At 41.9% G+C, this 20,124-nt stretch overlaps 1 protein-coding gene across 1 annotated transcript; it reads left to right on the forward strand.

Annotated features, from left to right (window-relative positions):
- The first annotated feature begins 397 nt into the window (after positions 1 to 397).
- DPH7 (diphthamide biosynthesis 7) lies at positions 398 to 13,426 on the forward strand. The gene is made up of 9 exons (XM_027852978.1): positions 398 to 938; positions 2,136 to 2,278; positions 4,077 to 4,164; positions 9,254 to 9,348; positions 9,784 to 9,956; positions 10,441 to 10,513; positions 10,755 to 10,820; positions 11,116 to 11,288; positions 12,225 to 13,426. The coding sequence occupies exons 1-9, from the start codon at positions 675 to 677 to the stop codon at positions 12,695 to 12,697; spliced, it is 1,548 nt and encodes a 515-aa protein (XP_027708779.1). The 5' UTR covers positions 398 to 674; the 3' UTR covers positions 12,698 to 13,426.
- The last annotated feature ends 6,698 nt before the right edge of the window (positions 13,427 to 20,124 follow it).

The raw sequence follows: 20,124 nt of genomic DNA on the forward strand, positions 1-20,124 counted from the left end.
TTTGCCCTCATGAATTCCCGCCATCCCTATGCCTCTTCTACAACCCTTCCCGCACCTCTTGGAAAAAAAAAGTCATCTGGAACCACGCGTCTATAGCAAGCTACCAGGACTCCAAGATAACCGCTCACCCTTCCGCCCCCACCCCTTCCAGTAATCCCTGCCCCGCGCCAGCCCCGAACGTGCGTACGCACGCACCGCCCAAAACGTACACGTGGTCCCGCGCCAGGTTTGAACCCTGGTATATTAACCCTAAGGCCAGGCACGCGCAGGGAGACAGATAGGACCGCCCCCGATCAAGGAAGTCCAGCTTCCGATACCCCGGAAGTAGTCGCTGAAGAAGCCAGCCTCCAGGCGTGGAGACGGCTGTGAGGGGCACCAACGTGGGGCTGGTGTTGTAGGAGGGACTGGGTCCCTGTGGAGTAAGGTCTTTCTGCATTCGGCAAGGGCCCCCACCGACGCAGCCTTTCTGGCCCCTGGAACAGTGTTTGAGTGTCAGCCCACGGCCGAGCCCCGCCCTTCTGGTTCTAGTTCTGCGCCATCTCGTCCCGCCCCCTCCGATTCTAGCCCCGCCCAATCACGTTCTCGCTTTTCCTGCGCCACGTCCGGTCTTTTTCTGGCCAGTGTTGTTAGCCGGCGGGCCCTCCCTTCTGGCTCCACTTTCGCTCGTGGTTTTCATGCCCTACCGCATGGCCTCCCAGGACGCGGATTCCCAGACAGCCTACTTCCAGGCTCTCCTCCGGGAGGATGTGCCACCTGTTGAGACCGTTGGGGTGATTGACACGGAGTACAGCGCGGACACCGTGGAGTGGTGCCCGCTGGAGGGCATGAGTGACCTGCTGGTCTGCGGCACCTACCAGCTGCAGGCACTGGAGTCCGAATCCGACATGTCCGCCGCCCTCCCAGAGGCGGAGCCCGAAGCTAATAAGCTGGGGAGCCAGGTAGGGGGTCTGCTGGGTCTGCTCTGGGGAGGTGGTCAATCCTACCGCCCCCACCTTGATGCCTCTGTGCTCTTAAGTGATCGCCCCCGGCTCCCGACTTCTGGGACATCAAGGACTGGTGACTGGTTAGAGGATAACAGCCCAAAGGTTTACTGTGTATAATCATTTCTGCGAGTAAAGAAATTCGAGTCCCAGAACAGGATAGCTGAACTGATTAAAGTAGGATTAAAATCCTCACTTTGAGGACAGAAAAGCTTTAAATCTTTATGGGCCAGTAGGGATAAGAGCCAAGAGGCTGAGTTATGTCAAATCATAAAGGGGATGGAGAGGAGATAAATAGATTTATTAACAATAAATTAGCATTTATGTAGGCTTATATATGTTAACTCATTTGATCCCCTCCACAACCTTGGAGATAAGTGCTCTTGTTATCTCCACTTTACAAATGAGGAAACTGAGGCAAGCTGAGGTTAAGTGGCTTGCTCAGTGTCACATAGCTAGTAAGTGCCTAAAGCAAGATTTGTACTCAAGTCTATCCTCACTTTAATTCACATGCCCAGTCCACTGTGCTACCTGCGTCAGAAACTAAGGACATGTCTTGAAAATTCAAAGTAGTAAAGTTTCAAAAATTTGCTAATTTAATACAAGATTAAAATATAAAGAGCATAAAGTGGTCTCATTAAGTCCATGAATGGCAGTTTAATTTGAAGGAAAGCTAGACTTTTGGGGGGTATATGTGCCTAACCTTTTGAGATTGAAGTGAAAAAGAACAATCATACTCTTAGGATTCATCTTTTTGTGACTGCAAGACAGAATCCTTCGTTGGCTGGGCCATAGGTCTAATCCAATATGGACATTCTTATGTTCCTAACTGTATGCATAGGCCAAAACTCCTTGTCTTGAGAGGTAGGTTGTGTGGTACAGTCGTTAAGGTATGGAATATTGGCTTCTTTTTTTTTTCCTCTATTTATTACCAACTTTCACTGTGATCCTGGAAAATTAATTCTCTCTCTCTGTCTCTGTCTCTCCCTCCCTCTCCCTCCCTCCCTCCAGACCCTTCCTTTCTCCCTCCTTTCTTCCCTCCCTCTCTCCCTTTCTCCTTTTCTCTCTCTCCCCTCCTCTCCCATTTTCCCCAGTTGCAGTTGTGTCACATCTTTTAGGGATAAGTAAGAGAGTTTTTTCCTGTCTTTCTTGTAGGGTGGATCGAGCATCATTGAAGTTGTGGATGCTTATGTCCGTATGGGTCGTCTTTACCTGTATAGATTCAATAAGGATGCCACTGATTCCCCTCTTACTGAAATCCAGAGGAAAGACTGTGCTGCTATTCTGGATATGAAATGGTACATACAATTTGAAGGGGCCCAGAGTTGGTTTGGGGAACATCAGGAGTCATGCAACTCTAACTTCTTTCCTGCCCTCCAGTCTTGTTATCTTCAATTGCCTGTTGGACATCTTAAACTTGGCATTTCTCAAACTGAACTTCTCTTTCCTCCCAAACCTTTCCCCTTTTCTAACTTTCCTGTTACAGTTGAGGGCACTGCCATTCTCCCAGTTGCTCAGTCTTCCAATCTAGGTATCATCCTTGACTCCTCACTCTCTCACCCCGACTCCTCCAGTCTGTTGTGGTCTTATCAATTCTAACTTTGCAGTATCTTTCACATGTCCGCTTCCCTCCTCTGACATTGCCACCATTCTGATGCTGGTGCAGTCTTCTGACACCTTTCATCCCTTCTCCCTGCTCACTCTATAATCCAGTGACATCATTTTCTCTGACTTTCTCCATGCCTGGTGGCATGCTCTCCTTTCTCATCTGTCTCCTGCCATCCCTGGCTTCCTTCAAGTCTCAGCTAAAGTCCCTGCACGGAGTCCTTCCCAGCTCCCCTTAATGCTACTGCTTTCTTTCTATTGTTTATTTTCAGTTTATCCTGTCTATATTTTGTTTGTACATAGTTATTTGCATAGTTGTCTCCCTCATTAGACTATAAGCTCATTGAGAGCAGGGACTGCCTTTTGCCCTTCTTTGTTATCCCCAGTACTTAGCAAATTGCCTGGCATAGTGGAGGCATTTAATAAATGTTAGTTGACCGACTATATGGTACAGGCCCTTATCATCTCATGATTGCATTATCATAATAGCCTTTTGGTTGGTCTTCTTGCCTCTAGTCCCTCTCCGCTCCATACCTTCCTTTATTCAGCTATCAAAGTGATCCTCTCAGATCACATCCTCTTACCCTCCACTGCTTCCCCACTCAATCAACTCAGCTATCTTCTTACCTCTAGGAGCAAGAATAAAATTCTCTTTAGGGCTTTAAAACCCTTTATAACATGATCCTTTCCTTAACTTCCAATCTTATTCCACCTTACTCTCCTCCACATATTTATTGATGCAGTGATACTGGCCCTCCTTCCTGTTCCTCAAACGGAACACTCTCATCTCCTGACTCTCGGCATTTTCACTGGCTGTTCCCCCTTGTGTCTGGAATGTTCTCCGTCTTCCTCTCTACCTCTCGGATGCCCTAACTTCCTTCAAGTCTCAGCTGAAATCATATCTTATATGAGAAACTTCTCCTAATTCCCCTTTAATGCTAGTGCCTTCCCCATAAGATTATCTAAGATTATCAGTTCACCTTGTACATGTGTATAAATCTGTCACGTACATGGTTTTTTACATGTTGTCTTCTCCATTAGACTGGAGGCCAGGGACTCTTTCTGCGTTTCTAGCACAGTGTCTGATATGTTATAAGTGCTTAATAAAATGCTTGTTGACTGACACAATTACATTTCCTTTAAGGCAAGAGAAAGGTGGAATTCCTGTGAGCATTTAAAGGCATGGTAGGTGTGAAAGGGATACTCTAGCTAGTGCTATATTTTTCTCTATCCTGTGTATTCCAACCTCGTCCACTAGGTGGCACCCAAGAAGTATTTTATTCTCAAGTGTTTTTGCTTTACAAGTGACTATTTTTTCTTTCGCTTCTTGTTAAGAAAAATATACAGTTTCCCTGGGAGCTGAATCATAGGCACCAACCCAACTTTGGGCTTGTGTTTAAATGGGACACTCTGTACCATTTTCTGTTCATGCTTATACTTGCTTCCACCTTTTTAGTTCTGACTTAAGGTTGGTGTCTCCTCTCTCCCAAGGTGCTCCGTTCCAGTTGCTGGCCAGGCTGTCCTGGGATTTGTAGATGCTCAAGGATGCATAGAGTTGCTTAAGTTGATGGAATTAGAGGTCAGTCACTGGGAAAGCTATGCCTATGTGCTCTAAAGGCAAGTACTCTCTTTAAGTGCTTTGAGAAAATAAGGTGAAAACTATGTCTAAATAAGTTTACAAAAGGGAGTGGGTTAAAAAGTTTCTTTTTTTCAAGTATGAGGGCCTATTTTTAATATAAAATTTTTTCAGATCCCTCTCCCTTGATAATAGTTGTATTTTTTGTATCTGTTGACTGAGAACATAGTATCAAAGGAATATGTTTATAATTGGAAGGGACCTTAAGAGTTACCTAGTCTAACCTCATTTTACAAATGAGGTTAAACGATTTGGAATAGATAAGTAGCAGAGCTGGGATTCCAACCAAGGTCTTTACTCTTAAGTATTTTTTCCACTGCACCCCCAAAAACATAATGACAAAAGCGCTACTCTGAATTCAACCCCAGTTTCCAATGAGTTTGTATTTTATTAAGGACAATAGCTCCTGCATACAGTTGAGAATATAAAACTGTTCACATGAAACTGGTTATTCATGGTGGATATTTTGTTGGTGCTAAGTGAAGATAAAAATGACAATGCTTGCTATGCTTACAAAAGCAAAGCCCAGGGTACTGAAGCCCAACTGGGTAATTGGAGATACAAACCTTTATCCAGAGAGAAGTGTCAGGGGTATCTATATATTTATATTTTGGAGTCATCCTCATAGAGTTGATGGTTGAACACCTATGAGTATATGAAATCACATAGAGAGGGTAAAGAGAAATATAAAATTGAGGGCTTTATACTTTACAGTCTCCAAGATCTCTACCAACTTTAAGTCCTATGATTTTGTAATTGAGAAGGAGCAATAAGAGAGACAAGAATAGAATCCCAGGAAACCCAAATCAACAAACATTTTTTAAAGTTTCTGCTATGTGCAAGGCACTATGTTTTGATACGGGAGATACAAAGACAAAACAAAGAAAACAGCCCCTGCCTTCAAAGAGCTTACATTCTAGTGGGAAGAAACATTAAATATATCAGGCGTATGTAAACCAACATGTAAATATAGCAGGGATTCTTGACACAGCATCTGTGAACTTGGTTTTTTAATAGTTGATAACTTTATTTTAATATCACTGTTTTCCTGTTTAATCCTTTGTATTTTATGCATTTTAAAATGTTTTTCTGAGAAAGCCTTCACCAGACTACAGGATTCCAAGACACAGAGATTAAGAACCCTTAACATACGTGGTCCTTTTTGACAGAGCACTAACAACTAAGGGAAGCCAAAAAAGCTTCTAGTAGGAAATGGCCCATGAGCTGAGCCTTGAAGGAAGCTAGAGGTCATAGAAGTGGAGGTTAGGAGAGTGTGCATCTTGAGCATGGGGGAGATTGAGCTTGTGGAAAAGCCCTGACACAGAAGATGGAAGGCCATGTTTGGGGAAAATCAAGTAGACTTGTTTTAGTGGGACATAAAGAGAAGGAAGAGGTGGAGTTGTGCACATTAAGCATGGAAAGATAAATTGGAGACAGATTGTGAAGGACTTTAAATGCAAAGCTGAGGAACTTGTATTTTATCCTAGAGGCATTAGGCAGCCTCTGAAGTGTTTTGAGCAGTGGAATGACGTGGTCTGTGCTTCAGAAAGATTATTTTGATAACCATGTAGAGGAGAGAGGAGAGACTGGAAACTGGAGTCAAATAGAAGGCTGTTGGGATAGTCTGGGTAAAAGATGATAAAATCTATGAAAGTGTGCTCCTTATGAACAGGAAAGGAAGAGGTTGAGAGCTGTTGTGAGGGTAGAGTTGATAAGACTTGACAACTGATTGGATATGTGGGGTAGGGTGTTTAATATTCAAGGCTTGTTGAATTGAATTGTGGAAGAGAGAATAGAGGGCTGCTTTCCTGATCTCCCTTAATGCTGGTGTGATCCCCCTGAGATCATTTCCTATTTATCTGTCTGTATCTTGTTTCTACATAGCCATTTACCTGTTGTCTCCCCCATTAGATCATGACTCCTTGAGAGCATGAGCTATTTTTTGCCCTTTTTTGTATTCTCGGTGCTTGGCAAAGTGCCTAGCATATAGCAGGTTCTGAATAAATGCTGCTTGACTGCCTGACCAAGATTGCAAACCTGAATGTTTGGAAGGATGGTTATACCCTTAAAAGAAACAAGGAAATTTGAAGGAGGAGAGTATTTTGTGAGGGAGATGGAAACGTATTGAGTTTGGGATGGGATCTGATGAGATTATAAGGAAAGGGAGATGGAGAGAGGGAAAAGAAAAGAGCCTAGAGCCTTGGGGAAGACCTAGGGTTAGAAAAAGGAAAATATGGTGAGGTGGAAGTCAGCGAATACAGTATCATGGAGGAATGGGTTGTCAGCACTGTGAAATGCTGCAGAGAAGGTTGAAGAAGATGAGGACTGAGAACCAGCCATTGGATGTACATTTAGGAAGTCTTTGGTGACTTTTCAGTAACAGTTTCAAAGAGTAATGAGAATGGAAACCAGATTACATGATTGCATGTTGAGGAAGTGGAAGTTGCACTTGTCCAAGAAGTTTTGTCTCTTATTCACTTTTGGGGGAAAAGTCTATGATTGAACCATACTAAATCAGAATTTTTGTTAATTGAGGGTTGCTTAGGCCAAAGGTTCCCTCTTTGATGGGTGGGTGGAGTTTACTAAATAAATTTGTAGAATAAACAAGGGAAACTTTAGTTTAGTAAAAGTGGGTTAACAAACTTCAGATATTACTTTAGCAGCATTTGCTTTTAAATTATGAATATGGTCATTGTAAGCAGTTCTTTTCCACTCATTAATGCCTCATCTTGATGTAGAGGTGACTGTTCTGCAAAGCTGTACCAGTGGAGCTCCAGCGCTGGTGGGCCCTCCCTCATTGACCTGGTGAGGGGCTGCATCTTCTCCTCTTGGAATCCCAATGTCTTTCAAGACTCAATGAAGAGTCACTTCCTATTAGAAGTCTTTCCTAATTCTCCTAGTTGTTAGTGCTCCTTTCCCCTGAATTAATTTGTGTTTACTTTGTATGTATTTTGAATTTATCCATTTATATATTGTATCTCCCTAGTGGTAATGGTTCCCAGTCTTGTTGAGGATGAGTCCCTTGTATTATGTAAACCTCAGCAGCTAGCACAATGCTGGGCACATAGTGAGCTCTTAAGAAGTGGTTATTGAATTGAATTAGTGAATTGTATGCCTGCCGTCACAGGGCCAGCTTCGCTAAGTTTAGAGAGGGTCATTACCAGAATGTTGGCCATCAGCTTACTAATTTCTTTGGTCAAAACAACTTATGAAGATAGTCTGCACAAGCATGGAGGGGTTGCATTCTACATCAATGGAATATCAGATCCTTGAAGTTTTGAAGTGAGTGTTTACAGCCTGGGTGTAGTACAGGCGTTCTTAACCTAGGGTCCATGGACTCCTAGGGAGTAGTTGGATGGATTTCAAGAGTCTGTGAACTTGAATGGGAAAAAAAAAGTTACACCTTTATTTGTACCAAACTTTAGCTGAAATTTAACATTTCCTTCAATTATGAATGTAGACTACAATACTCTATTTTGAGGAGGAGTCCATAGACTTCACCAGACTGGCAATGAAATCCACGCCATAAAAAGGTGAAGAACCCCTGGTATATTGGAAGGAGCCTTGGACTTAGAGTTAGGAAAGACCTTGGTTCTTTCTTTCCAGTTCAGTTGTATACATTGGTCCTTTTCCCTTAGTCCTGAGACTGAGCCAAGCTGGCCTTCTCTCTCTCTTTCTCACACTTGGCATTCCATTTACCTTTACCCTGGCCTTCTTCCAGTTCTGGAACGCACTTATTTTCTCCTCACTTTTGTCTCATAGAATCCCTTACTTTCTTCAAAGTATGACCTTCATAAAAGCAGCTCAAGTATCACTTCCAAACAAACTGGAAGTTTTCCTGATCTCTCCATCTTCCAGTATTCTTCCTTCATAAGTACCTTGTCTTTATTTTGCATTTGTTCTGTATTTACTTATGTATGTATCTTTTGTCTCCTTGGATAGAATGTACACTGTGAGAGAAATAGGGGTTGTTTCATTTTTTTATAATTTGTACTTCCAGGACTTCGTATAATGCCTATTAAGCACATTGTAGGTGCTCAATAAATGCCTGATTGATTCTTGCCTTTCATACACTTATTAGCTGTGTGATTCAAGTCGTTCTTTCTAAGCCTTTTTGTCTCATATGTAAAATGGATATTATAATAGTACTTAATTCAGAGTTGTTGCGATCAGCATGTAATGTTTTAAAGTTCTTTGTAAATTTTAAGCACAACATAAATATTATCTATTATATTAAAACAAATGTTTCTAGGACAATCTTTGATCCATTTGTCTTCTATTCTTGTCAGCCCAAACCAGCAAGTATTCCTTGAACTTCTTGCACCTATTCAGGATGTTGTAGATCATTTATTCCAATCCCCTCATTTTGTATGTGAGAAACCAAGGCTCAGAGAGGTTAATGTATGACTTTGCCCATGGTCATATAGGTAGTAAATGGCAGAGCTGGGGTTTGAACCCAGGTAGTCTCTCCAAATCTTATGTTCTTTCGACTATGCCAAGGTATTTTAAACTGCATTTCTTTAAGAAAGTTATCTATGACTGTATATTTTACAAGATCGATATTGGTTTGATATTTTCTCCCACTATTCATGTCAAACTTGGGTAAATTAATAAGTTTTTATTGTATTGGGCAGCACTTTAATCATCTTTGAGTAGTCGTGGGAAGAGAAGCTCTTATTATAATACTTTAGGGTATGTTGACTTCCATGCTGGTGGTGGCAGTGGTGAAGATGTCTGTGGTGCCTCCTTTGTTGGGACTGGCCTGGTCTTGTTTTGTCATAGTGACAAAGATCACGTTGATAGAGATCACTGTGACTGAAAAAGGGCCCTCAGAGACAGAGGGCAGCTATTCTTTCTCTTGAGATATCATGCAGGGGTGAAGACTTGTGGAGATTTCTGACTGTCAGTGTTTAGCTTCTTAGATCATTGGAGGATTTGCTTACCTAGATTAAGAGGGAAGAGCACTTTGGGATTGTGGGATTATTCAGAGCTCATGCTTCCCCTTGATAGATTCTTTTTTTGCCTCTAGTAGAAGAACCATTACACATTACAGCCACTTCTTAAGAAAGACCTGGGGGAACATCGTATTGCATTGTCTCTGGACTGGTCAGTGGGACAAGCCATGAGGTAAATTGCTGGGATCCATTGTTGCTCCTTTCACGGCCAGTTCTTATTCTCAAATAACTGAATGCCAAAGCTGTTTTACTGTGTTTGCCATTGTTTTTGATCTCATAGATCTTAGATTATGACATCATTGCTATTTAAATAGATGACAGTGATGATGATCTTTTATCTGGAAAAACTGATATTTATTGCTTTTTGTAATCTCAAGTGGAAACTGAGGTCTTCCCCAAATACTGAAGTCGGCCTCAGCTAGCTGAGGCCTATTCTTTGTAGAGAGGTAAAATTAGTGTATAGTACTTTTAAAGATGATTGTATTTTAGGGTTGGGACTTCTGCCATGATACTTACGGTATCCTACACTTGAGATGGAAAGGGGATGGTGGGTTCAAATCAGCAAATAGACTTTAACTCACTTTTCTTATTGACTTTACATCTCTAGGGCCACTGGTCAGCCCTTAAGAATAATTAGCAGTGATTCGAAGGGGCACCTCCACTTCCTTGCTGTGGATGAATCAGAATCTTCAATACATAATCTGTCAGATTGGAAGGCTCATGACTTTGAAGCCTGGATTGCTGCCTTTGATTACTGGCAAACAGACATAGTCTATTCAGGTCAGAATTTGGTAAAGGCCATCACTTCCCTTAACATCAAATTGTCAAGCATTTTAGGGAAACACACTGGCAGTTTTGACCACATGACTATGGATACAACATTGGATTATTTGGGTTGCACTTGGTTAATCAACTTTTGTTTATAGTTTACGTTCCTAAAGAGAAGTGGAGTGAAGGGAGGAGGAAGAATATAAGGGAAAAAAGAGAAAAAATCATGGTCTTTTTTCTAGTGTTCCATGGAAAACTTAAGTCTGTAGGTGAGGGTTGTAATCAGAACTGTTCTTTGGGATTAGTCAGCCCTCTGTCTGAGCCAGGGATGGGGAATCTGAGGCCTTGAGGCTGCATGTGGCCCTCTAGGTCCTCAAGTGTGGCCATTTGACTGAATCTAAACTTCAGAGAACAAATCTTTTACTAAGGACTCTCAGATTCTGAGCTTTGTCTGTAATTAGTTCTATTGTTGATGGACATTTCTGTCTTCACACAGGTGGTGATGATGGGCTTCTGAAAGGTTGGGACACCAGGAGCAACCTGGACAGCCCTTTATTTACCAGTAAGAGGTAAACTCCCACGGTGCCAGCTGGTCAGAGAATGAAGGCTTGTCTCGGGAACCCTTTTAATCAAACTTGCATTCAGGGTCATCCATTAATTTTACCTTCTTTACCTCCCTACCTCATTTTTCTTTACTGTATTCCATGGGTCTTCTTATATGGAGTTTGCCAAGAAATAGTCTTCTTGTTATCTGCATGCAGCTTGCTCATTCTTGCTTCCTGCTGTCTGATAGACTATCTCTTATTGCAGACATTCAATGGGTGTGTGCAGTATCCAGAGCAATCCCCACCAGGAGAATATTCTGGCCACAGGAAGGTGAGTCCTCCTTAAGTTAGTTTGTTTGGCTCTCTCCATTCCGTTTGAGTTTGTGGTGCTTTGTTATGCTCATCTAAGCCAGCTTCTGGCCCAGAACTGTACTGAATTTGAGATGCTTTCATTTAGAAGAGAGACCCTTTTCCATAATGGGGTTGAGAAAAATGATGGGAACTGTGCCTTGTCCTCTCTCTCTACAGGATGGTTTTTTTATCCCTCAGGTGTCTTTTGTGCTGCTGCTGGTGGTAATTTGAGTTTGGCTTTCTCTGACAATTTTCCTGTGATTCATTGGTTTCAGTTATGATGAGCACATTCTCTTATGGGACACCCGTAACATGAACCAGCCATTTGATGACATTTGTGTAAATGGAGGTGTGTGGAGACTCAAGTGGCACCCTGTGTACTCTCACCTACTTCTGGCTGCGTGTATGCACAGTGGCTTCAAGATCCTCAACTGCCACAAGCCTTTGGGTGAGTTGGATCAGGAAGCATGGCCAGGGGTCAGCTTTGGAGTATTCTATAGGTCACCAGAGACCAAAGCTCTTTCCCTGATGCTATTGATCATGAGAAGAGCTTTCTTATCCCAGGGCAGTTGTCCTTTCCAATCCCTTTGTTATGGTAATGATACCATCCAGTCAGCATTTCTTCATTTCTGTGGGACCGAAAGGAGTCTTCAGGCAGCTGTTGGCATACTCAGAATGTCTTTTGGTCCAGGCCACCAGCATCAGTGTTGCTGCAGGGTTGGCTGACATCCAGGGTATGTTCTTGTACTGGCCTTAGCCCATAAATTTGCTGTAAAGAGTTGGGTTCCAGTGTGTAGTTGCCCCTTTGCTGCACCGTTTTTGTTTAACTGCTATTTTTGGGTGCTGTAGTTGTTTCCTCTCTTGACTTCAGCCACCAAAATCCTAATGTAGTTGTAGCCCTTGCCTTTAGTGGAGCTTTTTCTGGATTGACCATCAGCCTTAACCTCTTAGTTTTAGACCAGTAAAGAAAAAAAATTCTAAGCATGCTTGAATAAGAGAGAAGGTAATTTTCTACGCTTGGCAGAGAAACCTTTAGTTTTTTTATTTGGCTTCTAATTCTCTTTGGCTTCCTAAAGCAGTAGTCAAGAAGGAATTCACTAACCATTGATAAATTTACTACCTTTACTACATTCCTTTTAACAGTCTATGACTATTTTACCTTTACTAGTTTCCTGTTATTTTCCTCATCAACTTTAACTACTTACCTCTAAACTATTAACTATGTTACTTCTGCCTATACTTGTAACTCATTTTCCTCAACGCTCTTGATTAGTCATTTTGGAGGAATCGATGGAAAAAGAACATTATTAGCTGGTGATAGCTGATAACCTTAATGAACACAGAAACATGAAAGTTGTGTTTTATTGCCTTATTTCTTCTATAGAGGAGAGGAAGGAGGGATCCTTTATCTCTGTGTCCTATGAGTCGCACAGTTCATTGGCATATGGAGCTGACTGGTCCAGGCTTTGTCTACACCCTGATAAACAAACTCAACAACAGGCTTTTTCAGCATCTGACGATAAGAATGACATGGGGACCTGGAAATCAGATATTCCTTGGAATACGGATACCGCATGTCCATTGTCTTCATCCTCTTTGGATACAATAGCCAAAAAAAAGAGTTCAGATGAGCTAGGCACAGTGAATGAGGGGATCGTAACAGAGACGCTGGACTTCTTGGTCCCACTGGTTACTAAGGAGGGTTCTGGTCATCTTACTGCAGGGTCAAAGGGAATGGCTCTTGAGGCTGAAGAACCTACTAAAACGAAGACTGTTGTGAATCTCTTAGCCACGTGTTCCTTTTATGATCACTCCCTTCACCTCTGGAAGTGGGAAGCAAGGTCAATTAAAGCATAACTTACTATGACCAATTTTCAGATTGGACTTAAAAAGGGCAGCCATTTCCACAAATGAATCTGAAATACTGGGTTCTTCATTGTGAGTGAATTGTACAAGGATTTTATTGTTCCTTGTGATATTTAACCCTGTTTAACTTTTTAAAATGAAGTTTCTCTGATTACATGTAGTACTCAGCCACTTCTTTGAATAGCCATGTATAGTTATGAGGAAGCTAGTGGCTTCTTTAAATGAAAATCTACTACTAGGCTTATTGCAAGCTGCTAAGGAGGTGGTTTCTTTCTTTGTAGTCCTTAAATTTGGTGTTCTTGCCATTCAGAGTTGGCTAAGCATTTCTGCTTTGAAGGGTATTTCATATGGATCTTAGCTTTTGAGTTCCTAAAATTGACCTTTTCTACCTCTGATGACTGTCAAATATCAATATAAATTCTTTGCTAAGCTACCTTCTTAGCAGAGGGCATGAAATGGAAATTGTATACCCTGGCACAATTGGTTGCTTATTCTGGCTAAGTGAGACTAAATGCCCAATTCTGGGGGAAAAGGAGTGTTCTAGGAATGTTATCTTTTACAAAGAAATCTTTTAAAATATAGCCTTAGTAGTGATGACTGAAATGTCTGTAGAAGATAAGATATGTCCATTCCAGTTACTTTTGTTCAAATTGTAAATTTCTTTTAAAATGAAATTATTTCCTCAGGAAAACACCTTAAAAACAAATAAAGTTTCGTAATTGCATCATTATAGATTTTGCCTGGCCTCCAGACTTGTTTACTGGTGTGGGTAAGTAGATCTGGCATTTTTGCCTGCTCTTTTACTTGGAGTCAGGGTTGAATGGGGGAGATGAGAACATTTTCCCATTTCTTTGGTTTGTCTTTGTATTCTCAGTAGAAGGGTGTCTTTGGTTAAATAGACAAGCCAGAGTCTATGGGTGCTATGACTAGGAGTTTATTAGTCCTTTTTAATCTGCAAGGCTAGTTTAAATTACACAAATGTAAGCATTTAATCCTATTGTAGACTTCATATTATACTTACTACAAAGCAGTAATTCTCAAAACAATTTGGGACTGGCTAAAAAATAGAGAAACTGATTAGTGGAACAAATTAGGAACACGGCATATAGAAGCAAATGAATCTAGTAGCCTAGTGTTTAATAAACACAAAGAACCCAGCTACTGGGATAAGGACTCAATATTTGATTAAAAAAAAAAAGCTGGGACAATTAAACATGCAGTATGGAAGAAATTAGATCAAGACAAACATCTTACAGCATACACCAAAATAAGTGCTATATGAATTCATGACCATAAAAGGTTATAGCATAAACAGAGAAACATGGAAAAAATTATCTGTCAGGTTTATGGATTGGCGAAAAGTTCATGACCAAACAAGGGACAGAGAGGATCACAGAAGAAAAAAATGGATGATTTTGACAGCAGAAAATTTAAAAGTTTTTGCACCAAAACCCCAGTAAAACTAAGATTAAAAGCAGGGAGAAAAACCTCTGAAGCAAGTTTCTCTGATAAAGATCTCATTTCTAAGATTCTCCTGCCTCATAGCCAGCCTCTTTAGGTGAGAAGATCTCAGACCACAGGTATGCTAGTGTACTAAACCTTCCATTACCTGCTCAACACAATGTGTCCCCTGAGGAAAGGCTGCTCGGGGCCCGGCTGGGCATCTTCCATCTACCCCAAAGCAACCACTTCTATCTGTGCCAGCACAAGTCATATTCTACCTCTTGCTGCCAACCCAGTCTCCCAATTGAGATATAGAAAACCTCCAGTGCAAAGGAGAACAACTCTCCCTTCAACTTCAGACTTCCCATCTCCTGCTATGCTTCTTTGAGGGTAGAGGAGTGGCATCCTCCAGTGAATGATGAAAATTCTCACACCTCGTCATACCTGTCTTTTACTGGTGGCTATGAAGTTCTGTAGATCATCATCAAACCCCCTCAACATCCCCTACCATCTGATTCTTCATACCCATTCTCTTCAACCCTTTCACCCCAAAGTTTCAACCTAACTCCATCTAGCCCTTTCACTGTGCCCTCTGGAATGCCTGTTCCATAGGCAACAGACTTTGCTTCATCTTAAACTATTCCTTTTCCACTTCTTCCATCTGTTAGCTCTTACTGGAACCTGGCTTTTCCTTGATGACACAGACTCCCTGGTTACTCTTTCTAGTACTATTCCTTAACTCATTCTCCTTGGCTCACTTGTTGAGGTGGGAAAGTTGGAATACTCTTTGCTCCCCATTGCCATTTCCAGATTCTCTTTCTTCTTCACTCAGTAACCTCTTTTCCTTTGATGTTCATGCTATTCATATCTACCATCCAATCAAAATCCTGGTGGCTATTGTTTACAGACACTCAGGTCACTCCCCTTCCTTCTTCAGTGAGTTTCAATACCTGGCTTAGAATTTTTTTTTTTCTCCCCAACTCCTGTCCTCATTATGGGACTTCAGCATACACACTGATTCTCCCTCCCTAACCACTCTGTTCTGCAACCTACTCTCTAATCATGAGTTAGTCCTCTGCCTCACCTCAGCCACACAAAGATAGTTATACCCTTGATCTTGCCATCACCCACAAAGGTATCACTTCCAAGTTCAAAATTCTGAAATCCCTTTATCTGACCATAATCTATTGGCTTTTCACCTCTCCCTCTGCCTTCTTTTATATAACCCTATTCGTCATCTTTACTATGACCTCCAATTCCTTGATCTCTCAGTTTTCTCCTATGCCATCTTCCCTCAGTAGCCACTCTCTCCTTATCTTGACTTTTTGGTAAACCAACTCCTTTCTATACTCTTGAATTCTACACTGTCTTGAATCCCTGCCCTCCTTCTCATATCGCCATTTATGCCCAGCCAAGCCTCAAGCCTTGAATCACTCTCACTGATGGGGTTGGGATCTGGTCCCCAGAAAGGAAAAACCCCGGACGAAAATTTCCCACATGGCCAAATCTGGCATTCCCCCGAGGCTATGATCCCATCAACTGGCCTTTCATTGTGGACCTCCCTATGGCACCAGGCCACTTCTCCATTCTCCCTTGGCCATATGGTCCTGGTCCCTGGAATTTTATTACCTCATAGACTACTTGGCCACTCCTAGATCCCTCCCACAGTCTTTCTGTATATAAGGTCCATCTTGTCTCCATTAAGATGCTCAGATTCTTATAATCTAGCCACAGCTTAGATTCCTGAAATCTAGCCACGGCTTAGATTTCTATAATCTAGCCACGGCTTAGATTTCTATAATCTAGCCACTGCTCAGATTCTTATAATCTGGCCAATAGCTTACTAATGTTTAGACTCCTTAAGAGTCTGTCCAATATGACAGATGTTCTAATAAACCTTGTCTTTAGCTGAAAGAAGACTTGGGTCAAATTCTTTCAGGCAGGACCCGCATGTTGTGATTTTGGGACCCAGGACCTCTGAACCCCTAAACCGCATCATCACCATTTGTCACCTTTGTGCCTATACCTGTGCTGCTGAACTAAGGTGGCACATCACACAGCCATTGTGGCTGGGTCCATTACAAATTTATGTTACATAATTTCAACTGGGCTCTCACTGCTGCTAGGCAATCCTACTGTACCTCTTTTGTGAGCTCTCTATTCCATTCTCCACAGTGGCTCTTCTGCACCTTTTCATCCCTCTTCAAATTTCCCATGACTCCCCTTTCCCCCACTCTCTTAGCTGAGACTTTTGCCTCATTTTACCAAAGGAAATTGAGGCCATTTACAGTGACTTCCCTCTTCTCCCCTCTTCTTCATCTCCTATCACTCAGATGCTTTCTACCACTATCTCATAACGAAGTGACCTTACTTCTTACCCCTCGACATGTTCAAGTGATCTCATTCCATCTTGTCCCCTCCAACAGACTGCTCCCTCTGTCACCTTCACTCACTTTCTTCCTCTACTGGAGCCTTTCCTAATGCCTACAACCATGCTCGTGTCTTTCTTATCTTGAAAAAAACCCTCACTTGGTTCTTCCATCTCTGCTATCTTCCTGTTTCTCTTCTGCCTTTTGTAGCTACACTCCTCAAAAAGGCAGTCTACAATTGTTGTTCTCTCCTCTCACTCTCTTCTTAACTCCTTCTTAACTTCGGACCTTATCATTCCACCAAAACTGCTATCTCCCAAGTTACTGATGATTTCGTAGTTACCAAATCCAGTGATCTTTTCTCAATTGTCATTCTTTTCTCTGCAGCCTATGACATTGTTATCACTCTCCTCCTTGATAATTTCTTCCCTCTGCGTTTTCAGGACACCATTCTCTCCTGGTTTTCCTTCTACCTATCTGACCACTCCTTCTGTCTCCTTTGCTGGATCCTCCTCCAGATCATGCCTTCTAACCATAGGTGTCCTTCAGGATTCTGTCCTGGGTCCTCTTCTCCTTCTATACTACCTTATCAGTTCCCATGGATTTAATTACCATCTCTATGCTGCTGATTTTTTTTTTTTTTGCTTTTTGGTGAGGCAGTCAGGGTTAAGTGACTTGCCCAGGGTCACACAGCTAGTAAATGTCAAGTGTCTGAGGTCAGATTTGAACTCAGGGACTCCTAACTCCAAGGCCAGAGTTCTGTCCACTGCCCCAGTTAGCTGCCCCGCTGATGATTCTTTTTTTTTTTTTAGGCAATTGGGGTTAAGTGACTTGCCCAGGGTCACACAGCTAGTACGTGTCAAGTGTTTGGTCTGAGGCCGGATTTGAACTCAGGTCCTCCTGACTTCAGTGCTGGTGCTCTATCCACTGTGCTACCTAGCTGCCCCAAAAGTTATTACAGTTGCAGATGACAGTAAATTGGTTTTTGTGGTTTTTTTTGTTTTGTTTTTTTTTTTTTGGTTAGGCAATGGGGTTAAGTGACTTGCCCAGGGTCACACTGCTAGTAAGTGTTACGTATCTGAGGCCGGATTTGAACTCAGGTCCTCCTGAATCCAGGGCTGGTGCTGTATCCACTGCACCACCTAGCTGCCGTGCTGATGATTCTTAAATCTACCTTTTCTGCTCCAATCTCTCTGCTCTCCTTTAGTCTTGCATCTTTCAGACATCTTGAATTGGATGTGCAGTAGACATCTTAAATTCAATATGTTCAAACAGAACTCATTATCTTTCCCCCAAGCCTCCCCCTGTCCCCCACTTTGTTACTGTAGGGCAACAACATCCTCCCAGTCTCTCAGGTTCAGAACCCTTCCCTCACCCCTATATCCAAACTGTTGCCAAGGCCTATCGATTTTGCCTTTGCAACATCTGAATATGCCACTTTTGCTCTTTTGACTTGCGCTAACTCTAGTATAGGCGCTCACGCCTAGACTAATGCCATAGGCTGCTAGTGGGTCTGCCTGTTTCTAATCTCTCCCCACTCCAATCCATCCTCCATTCAGCCACTAGTGATTTTCCTGAAGTGAATTACGAAAAACATATATCTCTGTCTTTCTCCCTCACTACCCCCCCCCACCTCCCTATAAACTTCAGTGGCTCCTTATAACCTCCAGGACTGAAAATAAAATCATCTGTTTGGTTTCAAAGCCCTTCATAACCTGGCCCTCTTCCACCTTTCTAGTCTTCTTACACCTTACCACCACCACCACATACTCTTCAATCCAGTGACACTGGGCTCCTTGCTGTTCCTTGCATAAGACACTCCATCTCCAGACTCCAGGTATTTTCTCTGGCTGTCCTCCATGCCTGGAATTCCCTTCTTCATTTTTTCCTCCTGGCTTCCCTGGCTTTCTTCAAATCCCAGCTAAAACCCCACCTTCTACAGGAAGCCTTTCCCAATCCTTCTTAATTCTAGTGCCCTCTCTCTGTTGATTATTTCCTATTTATCCTATATGTACCTTGTTTGTACATAGTTGTTTGCATGCTGTTTTGCAATTAGATTGTAAGCTACTTGAGGGCAGGAGCTCTTGCTTTTAAGTGTCCCAGTGCTTAGCATAGTGCCCGACATATAGTAGGTGCTTAATAAATGTTAGTTGACTTGCTGACTTTGTTCAGAGAAGAGACTACAAAATTTGGCCTAGAAGCTGGGAGACCAGAAGGCTGTAGATGACACTGGGACAGTATTTAAAATACTGAGTTCAGAAAATTTCTAATATTTGGAGCTGGATTATTGGGTCTCAGGCTGTTGCAATCCAGTGCTGGGCTTGTACATATTGTCTAATGGAACATCCATTAGCTGCCTCCCTTGCCTTGTCCTTCCTCTACATAATAGCTAATATTTATATAGCACTTTTAGGCTTGGAAAATGCTTGACTTTTACGATAACTGTGAAGTAGGAACTCCCTATTTTACAGATGAAGAAACTGAAGTGAAGTTGTAAACTTCACTTGAAGTTGTGACTTGTCTAGAAGCACACAGCTACCAAGTGTCTGAGGTAGGTTTCTTTTTTTTTTTTTTTTAAAGGCAGTTGGGGTTAAGTGACTTGCCCAGGGTAACACAGCTAGTATGTGTCAAGTGTTTGGTTTGAGGCCGAATATGAACTCAGGTCTTCTTGACTCCAGGGCCAGTGCTGTATCCACTGTGCCACCTAGCTGCCCCCTGAGGTAGGTTTTCCACACTCCAATTCTAGCACTCTATTGACTAAACCACCTAAAGGATATCATAGAATAATGTCTGGAGTTGTGGACTTGGAGTGAGGAGGATCAAAATTGGAGTCATGACGCAGACAATAATGATACACCCTGGACAAGGCACTTAGGAAAACCGAAATGGGGTCAATAATAATGAACACCTCACAGGGTTGTTGTGAAGTTCAAATGAGATAATATACGAAATCCACTTTGCAAACCTCAAAGCACTCTACAATTCTAGCCATTATTCCACGATATCCTTTAGGTGGTTCAGTCAATAGAGTGCTAGAATTATTTTAAGAGTACCATTAAGAATTACAGAATATCGGAGTAGCTCTTTTTAAGTATCTTGGACAAGTGGTCATCTACTCTAGCTTCTTCATGAATATTTCCAGTGAAAGAAATCTCATTGCCTGATAAAGTAGCCTGTTCCATTTTTGAGCAACTATTTGTTTGGTAGTTTATGGTGAGTTAAAATCTGCCTCCCTATAATTTACACCAGTCACTATAGAATGGATTGTAGAGCTGATTGATTTAGATATCTGTGGAAATTGGTTTAATGGTCACTGAGAAGAATTAGAGTAAAAACACTCTAAAAGAATGGTTGGGGAAACTTTTCTAATATGCTATTGCTTCTAGAGGAGCAGCAAATATTTCCCAGATGAAATTTCTAAGTAGAATCCAAAAGTGAGGCTGAGATGAAACTAAATGAATTTATGGAAGAAAGTAGCTATTATTCACCCCTCCCAAGAACCTGTAAAAATCAAGTTCCTGGTTTATTGACAGCTATTGGGATTTTGACAATACTCTTCCTTTTTTTAATTTGAATTTTTAAAAGCTCCACTTCTAGAAGGCAGCA

The sequence above is a fragment of the Vombatus ursinus genome, unplaced genomic scaffold (genome assembly GCF_900497805.2).
Source record: "Vombatus ursinus unplaced genomic scaffold, bare-nosed wombat genome assembly UNPS02000580.1, whole genome shotgun sequence".
Taxonomy (NCBI): Eukaryota; Metazoa; Chordata; class Mammalia; order Diprotodontia; family Vombatidae; genus Vombatus; species Vombatus ursinus.

Bases quoted from the DNA above. Each gene is read 5' to 3' on its own strand.
- DPH7 (XM_027852978.1), top strand. From the start codon at position 675: ATGCCCTACCGCATGGCCTCCCAGGACGCGGATTCCCAGACAGCCTAC. The intron at 10,514-10,754 runs GTAAACTCCCAC...CTCTTATTGCAG, and splicing joins CCTTTATTTACCAGTAAGAG to ACATTCAATGGGTGTGTGCA. The intron at 11,289-12,224 runs GTGAGTTGGATC...TTTCTTCTATAG, and splicing joins CAACTGCCACAAGCCTTTGG to AGGAGAGGAAGGAGGGATCC.